Source organism: Helianthus annuus, chromosome 13 (genome assembly GCF_002127325.2).
Source record: "Helianthus annuus cultivar XRQ/B chromosome 13, HanXRQr2.0-SUNRISE, whole genome shotgun sequence".
In the NCBI taxonomy this organism is placed as follows: domain Eukaryota; kingdom Viridiplantae; phylum Streptophyta; class Magnoliopsida; order Asterales; family Asteraceae; genus Helianthus; species Helianthus annuus.
Window position 1 is genome coordinate 88,834,862 of NC_035445.2, and position 15,023 is coordinate 88,849,884.

The 15,023-nt window shown below is 38.5% G+C and overlaps 2 protein-coding genes across 2 annotated transcripts; one reads left to right on the forward strand and one right to left on the reverse strand.

Annotated features, from left to right (window-relative positions):
* Nucleotides 1-4,870: 4,870 nt before the first annotated feature.
* LOC110901228 (probable polygalacturonase At3g15720) lies at nucleotides 4,871-6,787 on the reverse strand. The gene is made up of 9 exons (XM_035982267.1): nucleotides 6,779-6,787; nucleotides 6,526-6,678; nucleotides 6,408-6,437; nucleotides 6,288-6,293; nucleotides 6,012-6,219; nucleotides 5,843-5,924; nucleotides 5,376-5,484; nucleotides 5,172-5,294; nucleotides 4,871-5,092 (listed from the first exon to the last, which is right to left on the reverse strand). The coding sequence occupies exons 1-9, from the start codon at nucleotides 6,785-6,787 to the stop codon at nucleotides 4,871-4,873; spliced, it is 942 nt and encodes a 313-aa protein (XP_035838160.1).
* Nucleotides 6,788-8,991: 2,204 nt separating this feature from the next.
* Nucleotides 8,992-11,322, forward strand: LOC110901229. The gene is made up of 3 exons (XM_035982268.1): nucleotides 8,992-9,565; nucleotides 9,631-10,071; nucleotides 10,229-11,322. Exons 1-3 carry the CDS (start codon nucleotides 8,992-8,994, stop codon nucleotides 11,320-11,322), a joined length of 2,109 nt encoding a protein of 702 aa, XP_035838161.1.
* Nucleotides 11,323-15,023: the final 3,701 nt, after the last annotated feature.

A 15,023-nucleotide genomic window follows, 5' to 3' on the forward strand; every position in this document is an offset into this window, starting at 1 on the left:
GAATTTGAGATTGAAATTGAAATCCAAATAAAAAATTGAAAATGGTGTGGGTTGGTGGTAGTGACGACAGCAGGTGGTGAAGCAATATGAAATTAAGAGGGAATTGAAAGGGGTGAGGGGGAATGACCATTTACCCTCATGTGCCTTGCACATCAGGTATTTTAGTTAAGAATTCTAACCTGGTTTGGCCTAAAGGACAAAACTTGCAAGATTTTGAAACATAAAGGACACCACCTGTCAACTTTTTGCCTAAAGGACAACGCCAAAGATAAAGGACAAAACTTGTAATTTACTCTCTCTCTCTCTCTCTCTCTCTATATATATATATATATATATATATATATATATATAGGTTCAGGATTTAGAGAAAATGGTGAAAAGTGTGAGAACAGTTATGGATCGTCAGTTTTAAACAATCTATGGACTAGATGACGCGGTGGCGTTTTTGTAAATAACATCACTTTTATTACTGTGGCGCGCTTCATTAAGGGTAAAAAAGTCTTTTGACATCTCTACACAAAACGTCATCTAATGAAATAAAACGCCATTAAAATTACCGCCTTAACCCTACAATAGCACACACCATTCTAAATCTAAAAGACCCATTAGATATAAAACGCCAAACTTAATGGTAATAAAATCCCGTCTAAAAAACCGCAAAAAAATATCCTATATATACAACATCTCAGACCTTCCATTAAAACACACAAAAACCCAAACGCCATATTTAATATATACCATTCATCTTAGAAATGCCAAAAAACCCAAACATCAAATATCCTCTAAACCAAAACGTTTATTTGAAATTCACTTTAGTTGTCGGTAAGGTTTCGCTCAATGTAATGGACAAAATCCTTAAGTGATAATATTGTCCATTTCATTGAGTAAAATCTTATCGACTTTATCCTCAACTTCCCTCCAATTTATAACGCCAAAACATACAAAAACATTATTGAGGTTTGTTGTCAATAAAGTTTAGCTATATGGGGTGGACAACATTGTCAGACATCTTACTTAACTGAGGATTAACAATGTTGTCCATCTCATACAGCAAAACATTATTGATTTTAGCATGACCAAATTTAGAGGTTTAAGGTACTTTTATTTAGTGGCGTTCTTTTCCTCGGTAAAACGCCAAAAAGTTAAAAAAATCAACCATCGTTCATTGGAAAGTCAAGATTGTTGGCTGAAGGATGTAAACTCAATAACACTACGACTACCACTACGACTACCACTACCACTACCACTACCACTACCACTACCACTACCACTACCACTACCACTACCACTACCACTACGACTATGACTACCACTACGACTACGACTACGACTACGACTACCACTACGACTACGACTACCACTACGACTACCACTACCACTAAGACTACCACTACCACTACCACTACCACTACCACTACCACTACGACTACCACTACCACTACGACTACCACTACCACTACCACTACGACTACCACTACCACTACCACTACCACTACCACTACGACTACCACTACCACTACCACTACCACTACCACTACCACTACCACTACCACCACCAATACCACCACCACCACCACTACCACCACCACCATTACCACCACCACCACTACCACCACCACCACTACCACCACCACCACTACCACCACCACCACTACCACCACTACCACTACTACCACTACCACCACTACTACTACTACCACTACTACTACCACTACCACTACTACGACTACCACTACTACTACTACCACTACTACCACTACTACCACTACTACCACCACTACCACTACTACCAGCACTACCACTACTACCACCACTACCACTACTACCACCACTACTACTACTACCACCACTACCACTACTACCACCACTACCACTACCACTACCACTACCACTACTACCACTATCACTACACTACCACTGCTACCACTACGACTGCTACCACTACGACTGCGACCACTACGACTGCTACTACCACCACTGCTACCACTACCACCACTACCACCACTACCACCACCACCACCACCACTACTACTACTACCACCACTACTACCACCACTACTACCACCACTACTACTACTACTACCACTACTACCACTACTACCACTACTACCACTACCACCACTACCACCACTACCACCACCACTACCACCACTACTACTACTACCACCACTACTACCACCACTACTACTACCACTACCACTACCACTACCACTACCACTACCACTACCACTACCACTACCACTACCACTACCACTACCACTACCACTACCACTACCACTACCACTACCACTACGACTACTATTATTATTATTATGTTAGCATAGTTAGAGGCGTTTATCAAACTAACCAGCTGAGTATAAATGTAATCTCTGTATGAACATTATAATTCACCAAGATATTTTCAATTTAATATCCATATGCAGACTTCTCTATTTCTCTGCACCTATACATTCCTATCAAACACAGTTGCACATTCAGACTCGTATACGATGATGATGCTTCCGATGATAGAAGTATCACCGACTGCCGCTGTTAATATAGTGGTATCAGAGCCATGGTGGGAAATCGATGAAGATCGATCGATATTATACGATTCCGGGCACATCCGGATGAAGAACAAAAACAGAGGATACGAAGACGGAGACGAATTCAACCCCGATCGCACAACTCCGCGATCACGAATATTTACAAGAATGAAGCGAGAGATTCTAATGAAATTAGAAATCGAAATCGAGTTACTGGAACGAGAGACGGAAGAAAGACAAGAAGAAACAACGAAAATAGAAACGGGGGAGTTTAATTCTCACGGTAATGCAGATATGAAAGAAAAGGAGATGTTTGATGATCATGAGAATAGAGAGAAGGAACGAGAACAGGAATGGTCGAAAGAGAAAGAGAACCGAGATATCAAGAGAGGGACGAAGGATGAAGATATGAATGGAATGGAAATAGAGGATCATCAAAAGGATGAAAAAAATAACCAAGAAAAGATGGTTATAGCGACTGAAAAATGAATGTTAGCGACAAAAAGGAAATCACAATTGACATCGGATGTTAAAATGAAGAAAAGAATGATGCCAAAACGGCGGGATCAAAAAAGAAAGAAAGAATATCCAGATTTAGCAACCGCAGTTAGTGACAAAAGAAGAAAGATAGCCACAGAAGACAGATTAGCGACATAACGATTATTAGCGACAGAAGACCGATTAGCGACAGAACGATTATTAGCAACAAAAGACATATTAGCGACAGAACGATTTAGCTGCACTGAATTGGCATTACCGACGGTTCAAAGACTTTCAGCAACAAAATGGGAAATGAGCAACAATATTACTATACTCGGCATCACAAAACAATTCATGGCAGATCTATGGACGCATTATGATAAATTCAAAGAGAAGGCATTTTATCATCGACAAATCAACGAAGACGAGACGAGTCATTACTGATGCTAAGTTGATGTCAAACTAACTCGGCATCACAAAACAATTCATGGCAGATCTATGGACGCATTATATAAACATAGCATTAGGAATTTATTAATATTACTATTATTATTGTTATTATGTTAGCATAGTTAGAGGCGGTTATCAAACTAACTGGCCGAGTATAAATGTAATCTATGTATGAACATTATAATTCACCAAGATATTTTCAATATAATATCCATATGCAAACTTCTCTATTTCTCTGTACGTATACATTCCTATCAAACACAGTTGCACATTCAAACACGTATACGATGATCATGTTTCCGATGATAGAAGTATCACCGACTTCTGCTGTTAATAATAAGGGTATGTGTCCCTAAGATTTTTATTTATTAGGAAGTATAGAAATAGATTATTTGGAGTTTATTTTTATGTTTTCTGTTTCTTACAAATTGTGAAACAACATGGATAAAGAATTTCAACGACTCCAACCCAAAGCGGATAAAGTCCACACAAGTATTCATTCAATCACACATTATACCAAAACTGCTGAAGTATGGAACTTTAGAGCTTGCATGATTTATCTCATTGGCAATTTCATTGTCTAATTACTGGTTAATTACGCTGCAAAATAATCAAAAGTAGTGGAGAGAGAAACACATATGGTTACATATGTTGGTTCAGGCCCCACTCACTACACACTCTAATTCACACACAAATACTTACGTATAAAATGTGTATAATTGGAAGAAGATATATGAACGGACTGTTCTATTAGAATGAATAATCGGTTACACAGAAACCTATGCATACATGAATTTAAATAGTAAATAACAAACAACCTAATTCTAACATTACGGCTAACGTGCATTAAATTAACCCACGTTCTCCATTTCTTTTGCATCACACCAACGACACCATTCAATCTCTAAAAAGTCGGTCAAATCATATACAACTTCTCACCCATGACACGTCAAACCCGTAGTGCTAAACCGTGACGCATAAACAGTCCGAAACATCAAGATTATACCAACAACATACCTGTCTTGTGTATCATATTCAAAACAATAGATAAAATGCGTTATGAGGTTCTCAACATATTACATATTAGTGGTTCTGAAATGATCACCAACCTCACATATTATATATATAATTATTAGGCAGAGTTATGTATCCTTTTAACTGAATTTACTTTTACCAGATTTTGAACAAACACTTACTTCTAGTAATTGGAGAAGAGATTGGAAAAGGCCTTTATATTCCTCTGTGATAATATCTAAAGAGATATATATGTATTTTTCATTTCTGTTGTCCAAAGTTTCTCAGTTTTTAGAAGCTTTTAAAGCTTTAATCTCTAAACAACTTATTTCTCAAAGTAACTAGCTAGCTTTATAAAATCAAAAATCTGTAACTACTCCGATGTATGTGGCAGCCTGAATCTAATCACAGCTGATATTTGGAGTGGTATCAACAAATTCTCCTTGAGTGTTTTTGCAGTAAGCAAGATCTTCACCTCCAGTAATATGTATGTTGTTTGTCACGATATTAGTGCATTTGTGTATCTCACTGCAATTGAAAATAATCCCAAGCTTTGATGCTGAAGATCCGTATATATTCGTATATGTCACGTCGCTCACTTGTACTGCTTCTAATTCCGATGGCTAATACAGTTAAGAATAAATAATTACATGTCCATTACGAACTAAGAACTAGATTGTTGTTATAGAATACAAGACTTACCTGTAGTGGGCAAACAACATTTTCAGAATGGGGGCAGTAATGTTGATCAATTATGATTGGATTTTTGACATTAACAAGATTAATGTCCTGAAATCGGATCCCCTTAGCATACCCGGTCCCATTCTACGATACAAAGAAAGAAATTATATAAAATGGTGTTTTAAAATTTATTAGAGTGATGTATCAAATTATATGTAATATTACCGGTACTGTCTTGATTCGTAATCCATTTTTCGTTCCTGTGATGTTACAGTTTTGTACTAGTACTTGTTCAACGGTGTCATGACCCCCATTTTCCCCAAGGCTTCCGATGCTGCCAAAACACATACATTGGTACCAAGGATCGTTAGATGCTCTAAACCATGAAATAATTCAGACAAGCTTAAAAACTTTCGGGTTAATCGGTACTGTCTTGATTCCTAATATCATGATACGTATTGAATAGCAGGAAATTGTTGGGTTAATCGGTTCGTTTACGGGTCACGGGTCGGCACGTTATTGAGTCATGGGTCCAACATACGGGTCATGTGTGAAGGATCAATAGAATGGATCAAGTTATAGAGCCGGGTATATACAACACCAGCTTTTATAATAGATAATAAACTCCGCTAACATATGTATTCAATCTAATTTGTGTTAAAATGATGATCAAGCTAAAAAGATTTTGGTACCTTATGCCATGACCAGGTCCACAGAACACATTTGTCACATTAATATCAACAACGCCACCATTGATAGCCACACAATCGTCACCTATTTATGTGTCTCGCAATAATTAAACAGTACATCGATCATAGATGAATGTTAGTCGCTATTAAGTAAGACGTATAAATTCTGTACCAGTTTGAATACTAGAGTCATGGATATTAACATGTGAGGAAGCACTGATGTCAATCCCATCAGTATTGGGGCTGTTTTCGGGTGCTATGATTTGAAGATTTCCGATATCAGCATCTTGGCATTCCTTAATACTAATATGAAGAGATGGGCTGTTAATATGTGTTGTGTCTTTCAGACGAAGACCCGGGCACCCGATAAAATGTAAAGCCTAAAATGTATAATGAGTATCTATAAGGTTATAATTCCAGATAAATAAAAAGAAACCTAATCAGATACATTCTCCTATTGAGAATAAAAAAATCATAACAAATGCTTTAAATGACAATTCTTTTCAAGTTTATCTCTAATAACATTCATTATAATTCAACACTAAAATGGGAAAGGCAGATATCTTACTGTTGGACGATCACAAGTTTCAGTTTTCTCCTGCATGAAGAAACAATGAGTCCAGATCTTTTTATGCTAATTACTTGATGTGATATTAATGAAACCAAACTCGAATAAGAAACTTAACCTTTATTCCCCACCAGGCCAAGCCCTGCCCATCAAATTGGCCAGGTCCTTCAATGGTGAGTCCTTTAACAGATACGAAATATATCCAAAACCGTCTCTGTATACAATCTGTCCATCCATCGAGTGTTTTTGGGGCCGTGATAGCGCCCAAAAGCTACCAGTCAAAAAAGAAAAATAACATGTACATGTTCAGATTCTATAGAAGTTATAAACAATTTAGGGGTGTTCGCCGATTTTGGTTTGAGGATCGTTACTGAGTTCATTTTTGATTTTCGCTCCAACAGAATAACCTGAATATAATTTTTAATTTATTTTTACCATAATTTCTTATGGGATTGGGCTAAATAATGTTGGACTTATATCGTTGGCATAATTCCGATAGAGTTTCAAGGGTGGAAAAGATTGGAGCCAAGAATCCAAAATCGGAAGAACAAAAAGATAGAGTTTGAATTTCAAGTTTAAAGGACAACTTCACGAGAAAACTCTTTTTTCGTGAAAAAACCTAAAAACCCCATACTATATCATATATGCACTATATCGTATACTACGTAGATACAATATATCTTGCATATATGTAATATGGAGTTTTTTTAGTTTTCTCATAGATGAGAGTTTTCTCGAGTTTTCTCATGGATGAGAATTTTCTCACCACGACTTTAAATGTTTTAAGTTTATTGATTACGAGTTAGTTTGCTTACTAAATTAAGTGTTATTTATAGTGAGACTAGTTTTGTTCTAGTATATACCGAAAAATTTTAATCATTTTTGGTGTGGCTTGTTATAACAAGGGTGTACATATTCACACACCTTATTCCCTAAATCCACACCCTTCTAGACGCCTCGTATAGCCCTATACGAGGCGTATAGGTTTGCTTTTCCCGACCAGCTTCTGCACCTCGTACAACGTCACATCAGTCAACATATACGGGGAGTCTAGCCCTGTACGAGGGGTCAATACGAGGGTACTTAGACGCCTCGTATAGGTCTATACGAGGCATCTTGGGCTGACCGATTTGACTATGATGAGACTATGCCCGACATGACTTAAAGGCATACGGGGAGTAAAGACCTATACGAGGCGTCTTTAGCTCACATAAAATGCAACCTACAGTGCGTTCTTGGTCCACATCCGAGCATTCAATAAACAAACACTCACATTCTGTTTCTTCTTTTATTTGTATTTGCGTTCTTATCATCCCGGAGTGTTGAAATGTCATCATATTGGGACGACAACTATATCTTCGGGCAGTATTCTAGCGAAAAGTGGGGGCACGAAAGCGTTCCGGTAACAGTTATTAGCGTAAATGTTTTAATTACTTGTTGTTTTAGTTTATTATTTACTAATGATGATACGGTTGTCTATTTTGGAGGAGTCTAGCGTTCCCGATTCTAATGAGCAAGAGGAGGTTGTGTCTAGTATACAAGAAAAACAAAACAGCCCGTTTCTAGATTTGAACAAGCATCCTCCTGTTGATGAAACAGCCCCTGTAGATGACTCATACCATGCTAGTGGATACGGAGGAGACGGTGGATACGGAGGAGACGGTGGATACGGAGGAGACGGTGGATACGGAGGAGACAGTGGATACGGAGGACACGGTGGATACGGAGGAGACGGTGGATACGGAGGAGACCGTGGATACGGAGGAGACGGTGGATACGGAGGAGACAGTGGATATGGTGGATACGGTGGATACGGGGGATACGGTGGATACGGAGGAGACGGTGATCATCAGCAATTCATTTCCCCGGGCACTCCTTACGTTCATCAAAACAATTCGGACGTTGAAGGATATGGTGGTTATGGTGGATATGGTAGATATGGTGGTGAAGCACCTCCCATTCTGGACAGTCTGTACTTAAAAAAGACGGTATAAATTACTATTTTATTATTAATATTTTTATTATTATTTTATTATTATTATTATTATTATTATTATTATTATATTATTATTATTATTATTATTATTAATATTGTCGATGTTACAGGTTTTCAACTCCTTAGATGAACTAAAGAAACGGATACAAGAAATAGCAAATGCGGATGGTTTCGTTATTGTCACCCGTCGATCAAAGAAAATCGGGGGAAGAACTGGGAGGGTATGGCTTGAATGTGATCGTGGTGGTGAGCACCAGAGTACAGCAACACTTAGAAAAGCTGGAAGCAAAAAAACCGGTTGCCCGTTTTACCTGCTGGCTGTCCGAAACCACCCGTATGAAACCTGGGAGATAAAAGACGGAACAATTGAACATAACCACGAACTTTGTGAGGACCTGTCGGCCCACGCGTTTGTGCGAAGGTTTACTCCAAGCGAAATGAAACTGATCGAGCAGTTGACAGCTCAAAACATGGAGCCGCGCAAAATATTTCAAACGATAAGGAAGCAGGACCCCGACAGGTTTCATGTTCAGAAAGACGTTCAAAACGTTGAAGATTAGAGCCGAACAAAGACAAGGATTGACTCCCATGCAGTCACTAGAAAATGTGCTGATAAACAACGACTTTATTTACGAGACACGGGAAGAACCCGGAACAGAGATCGTAACAGCGATCTTCTTTCTTCATCGGGACTCGAGAGTCATGTGGCGTGCATTCCCCCACATCATGATGATCGATGCAACGTACAAGACAAACATATACAATATGCCCTTTATCCAGATTGTTGGTATGACGCCTACCAACAAATCGTTTATTATCGTGCATGCCGTTGTTAGTAAAGAACGGGGTGATAACTTTGTGTGGGTGCTTGAGAGGGTTAAGTCAATGTTGGATGAATGTATGGAGCCACGTGTGATTTTAACGGATAGAGACCTAGCCCTTATGGGCGCGTGTGCTAAAGTATTTCCAGACGCCTCCAGGCTTCCTTGCAGGTGGCACATACAACAGAATGTTATGAATCACTGCAAGGGTGCCTTCACAGACGACGACTGGAAGAAATTTATGTCATTCTGGGGGACATTGATTGAGTCTCCATCCATACCCATCTACGACTACCACTTGCGCAACATGCGAAAGCGACTTGTGGAGTGCAAACGTTCTAGTAAGTTTTTCTAATAACATACGACTCACCTATGCAAATTTTATTAAATTATTTTTACTTTTTAGGAGTCTTCAAATACGTGTACGATAACTGGCTAAAAGACTATAAGGAGATGTTTGTCTTTGTGTGGACTGATAAGAGGCGCAACTTTGGTAATCGTACTACAAACAGAGTTAAGAGCCAACACGCCAACTTAAAGAGATACGTCGAAGATAGGAGTTTGCTGGACCGTGTAGTTGGTTGTGTCCGGGATATAGTTGAGACACAGTTCGGTGAAATAAGGAAGACTTTTCGAGAAAGCATCGAAAAAACAATGAAACACCACAAACACCCGATGTTTCAACACCTACTTGGAAAAGTATCCCACAAAGCCCTTGACTTGTTGCATGGAGAGGCAATTAGGAAGCTAGATGTCTTGGAGCGCTTTAATTCATCATGTGGTTGCCAAATGTGGCACAGCTGTGGGTTGCCCTGTGCTTGTAGGATAGAAAAATACATGCGTAAAGGTAATAATTGTTAAACGTACAACACTTGTGTGATATATTTTCTTTTTTTCATTTTACTTAAACAATATTGTTTTTAACCGTGCAGAGCGTCCGATTCAACTCGAAGACATAGACGTCTTCTGGCGGAAACTTAACTTCCAAAGTTGTAAATTGATAGACGACTCCCTTGACGTGGTCGAAGAGCTAGATGTTGTTAGACAACAATTACAGTCGCACCCCCCAGCTCAGCAAAAAAGCCTGCTTTCAAAGATTAAAGCGGTGTTGACTCCAACGAAATCTACCAAGAAACCACCGGTTGTCCAACAAAATACTCGTAGCCGACCAACAACAAAGCAGGTACAAGAAAGGTTGGACGAGGCCTCTCGTATAGATGAAGAATTGAGGAGAAGCTCCTTCGGTGATGCAAACACGTGCTTTGAAGGTTCACGACAAAGTAAGTACGATAAACCTCGCCACAGCTCGTACGTTCCGTCTCAGGCCTCACAACAGTCGGTTATAAGGTCCCAAAAACTCAAAGCGAGCCTAAGTCGTTCAAAGAGTTCTAAGAAGAAAGAGACACGAGATGATCACGGTTTTCCTTTAATCATTGGGGACGAGTACGTGGGAATCATCGAACGGTTTAAGTCTGACATTCCGCCAGTGTTCCATCCGTACGTCTCGTGCATACGAGATGTGATGCCGGACGGTCATTGTGGGTTTCGGTCTGTGGCTGTGGGCTTAGGGATGGATCAGAGTTCATGGGGGCTTATTAGAAGGGACCTTGTCCAAGAAATGGATCAGAACGAATCGATCTGGTTCCCAATATTTGAAGCATGGGCTGAAGGTTATTTTTACACGCATCGTCAGGGCCTAATTTGGGATTCAGTGGCCGGTTGTGGGGAGAATCACTGGATGGACTTCCCCTTTGCAGGACTTCTTATTGCACAAACGTACGGTATCGGGGTCCACCTGTTAACGACAACCATGGGTGCGAGTTCCACTTACTTCCCAATACTAAGTCCTCCGGCTAATCAACAACCATTATTCATAACGCTTACACATGTTAACGAGAACCACTTCATACATGTTAAGCTGGAAGGGGATTATCCTATGCCACCAGCACACGGGCTATGGTTGACCCACCGAAGACCCCATACAGAACAATGGGAAGATATGTACTTGCCACGTCTAGAATGGTATACATCGATAATGAATCCTCGGCCAAGATCAAACCCCAGTCTTAATTACATAGATAGTTACACGGAAGAATGATTTTTGTAATTAATAGTATTTTATTGTAATTAATAGTATTTTTTTTTTGTAATTAATAGTATTTTTTTGTAATTAATAGTATTTTTCTATAATTTTCTACAAATTCTATAATTATTATTATAATTTCTATCATTATTCTATAATTAGAATTCATTAAAAAGTAATTTTTATTATAATTTCTACAAAAAAATACAAAATTTGAATTTTTTGAACATGGACGTTTCGTATAGAGCTAGACGGGTCGTATATCGTTGACCAAAAGACCATTTAGCCCCTGATATGCCCCCAATCTAGGCTTATTTCAGGGGCTAAAAAGTAATTTTACTTAAACCAGACGCCTCGTATAGCGCTATACGGAGCGTATATTTGAGCGGGTTTTTGAAAATTTAAATTTTGAATATCTGAATTTCAAAATTTGAATTTTTTGAACATGGACGCTTCGTATAAACCTGTACGAAGCGTATATTTGAGCGGTAACAATCCTTTTCTTTTAAATTTGAATTTTGAAAATAGTTTTTGTTAATTACTATTTTACCCCTGAAAGTCCCCAGTATAGCCATTTAACAGGGGCTCAAAGGTAATTTCCAAGCCTATACGACGCGTACAGATCTGTACGAGGAGTACAACTGAGGCGGCAACTTTAACACCTTTTCTTTTTTTAATTATTAAAAAGTTTTATTAAATGACCATTTTGCCCCTGTTTAGCCTCCAGTATAGGCATTATTCAGGGGCAAAATGGTAATTAACCATTCCAGAAATATCTTTTTGGTTTGGTTAATTACCATTTTGCCCCTGAAAAAAGGCTATACTAAGGGCTATACAGGGGCAAAAAAGTCATTTAACAAAAAGCATAGACGTCTCGTATAGCTCTATACGAGTCGTCTATGTTTCGTATAACTCTGGGGGGGGCCTAGACGACACAGATTACACCCCCAAACAAAAAAACACACACATACGCTGAAAACTGATCTATACGCCTTGTACGTATTTCAACCGTATTTTTGAAGATTTGAAGCATCACCGGTACGTATTTCATCCCGTAGTTAAGTATTTTTGTCTCGTTTATGCCTTTAGACCGTAGGTTTGCCCTAAAATTTGAATTTTGTTGGGTTTTGGGGGTTTGAGTATAAGGTTGAAGATGAACATGTAGAACAGGACGCCGAGTATAGCCCTATACGAGGGCTATACGAGGCTCTGAATTTTTTTTTTTTTGTTATTATTATTATTGTTATTATTGTTTATTGTTATTATTATTATTATTAATTATTATTATTGTTATTATTATTATTATTATTTATTAATTATATTATTAAATATAGAACAGGACGCCGAGTATAGCCCTATACGAGGGTTATACGAGGCTCTGAATTTTTTTTTGTTATTATTATTATTGTTTATTGTTATTATTATTATTAATTATTATTATTGTTATTATTATTATTATTATTTATTAATTATATTATTAAATATTATTATTATTTATTAATTATTATATTATTAATATTATTATTATTATTATTAATTATTGTTATTGTTATTATTATTATTATTGTTATTAAATATTATTATTATTATTATTATTATTATTTATTAATTATTATATTATTAATATTATTGTTATTATTATTATTATTATTATTAAAAACATTATTATTATTGTTATTAAATATTATTAATATTATTATTATTATTAATTATTGTTAATATTATTATTATTTATTATTATTATTATTAAAAACATTATTATTATTGTTATTTATTATTTATTAATTATTATTATTATTTATTAATTATTATTATATTATTATATTATTATTATTATTATTATTATTATTATTTAATTAATTATTTATTTATTATTGTTTTATTTATTATTGTTTTTATACAGTATTTATTATGGAGGACGATCTGATGCCGGGCCATGACATTCACTTAGAGCCGGTTCAGCAGGGTCCACGACGGAGACGACGACCGCCTGTGGATACGCTGCAGGGGCATCCATATCTAGAGTTTCTCGACGGCACCGACGCCGCCGGTCATTGCCAGAAGCTTAGGAGGATGCACGTTGGATCGCATGCATCGATCGACTGGGATGCGATGGATGAGATTGCTGAGACGCCGAGAGTGCGTCGGTTTATACCTGTCGATTCGCCGTGGCATCGTCTTTTTGATTTGGCGCACACGCCGACCTACAGGGAGCTGCTGGTCGAGTTCCTTTCGTCATTCACATTTCACCCTCCTGGGGAGCCAGTGCAGCTTCCGTACCCAGGTGCTCCCCATCCGCCTGAGGTTTCTTTCAGGCTTGCTGGCGTTATGCATTCGATGACGCTAGCAGAGTTTGCGGTGCATTGTGGTTTATACATGCATGAGGAGATCGAGACTGAGATTTACACAGCGGGGCTAGTGGTGGTTGAAAAACCCACTCTTGTAGGGTTTTGGCAGGTGATTGCGGGGGCAGATCATTGGGAGCACGAGAAGTCGAAGGGGAGGGTGTCGTTTGTTCGGGACCCACTATACAGGTATGTACGTTTATTATGGCAATTATTGTGATTATATGCACTGTTTATTAATCTCTGTTTTTGTATTTCGCTAACACTATCTGCAGGTATCTGCACCATTTGCTTGCTACTTCTATTTCGGCGCGCGGCTACAGCCGTGAGTGGTGTACGACCACAGATCTTTTTTTTCCTTTATTGTTTGTTGTATAGGAGGCCGTGCGTGCTAGCACACGGTCTAGCCCAGTACTACGCCTCCGCCCATCACCGGCAGGAGCGCGGATTTTTGTATGGCGGGGCGTACGTGACCGTCATTACCCGTTCATTGGGCCTCGTACCACACCAGGACCCACATCTACGGACGCCGGCAATCATGCCGACGCGGATGGGTATGCCGTCGCTGTGGGGGATGAGGGTTATCAGGAGGTTCCACGTTGGCCCGCGGTTTAAAAACCGCGAAGGGAGCGTATGGATAGAGGAGGCCCTACCAGAGCATTTCGAGCCCGTTCATCCTCCTGCAGATCCTGCTGATGTAGTGCCCGTGGAGGACCCTCCGGAGGATCTAGACGGTGCAGCGCTGCCACAACCACCGCCACCTGCCGGGGCACCTCAGTTTCCACGTCACGTTATTCGAGGTCATGCCCCAGGAGCTGCGCTACATCCGGATGTACGAGCCGAGCTTGACAGGCTCAACGATTTGGTAGGTTGGCTGGTACGGGCGGAGCATGATAGACGAGAGAGAGAGGGATTACCCCCGATACCGCTTCCACCGGTTCGAGCACCACATCAGCAGCACCAGCCGCAGCAGCAGCATCAGGATTCAGATTCGGATTTGGATGCATAGACCTGTTGTTGTTTTTATTGTTATTATGGATGTACAAACTTATCTTATATATTTTTGTTATAGATGTAAAAAGTTATCTTATATATGTCATATTTATGTTTGTTTTCAGTTATTCGGTTACTTAATGATTGTTGTCTTAAATTTAGATAATATGGCAACAAAATATGTTTTGAATAAAATACGGAAACAATATAACCCCCTGAATATAATACGGAAACAATATTTGAAAGAAATAAAATTTTAATCGAAAGAATAATATTTAAAAAAGTAAAATGTTAAAAACAATATAATATTTAATCGATATAATATATTTAAAGAGCCGATTTTTAAAATAGTTGATTTAAAAAAACAAAAACTTTTTA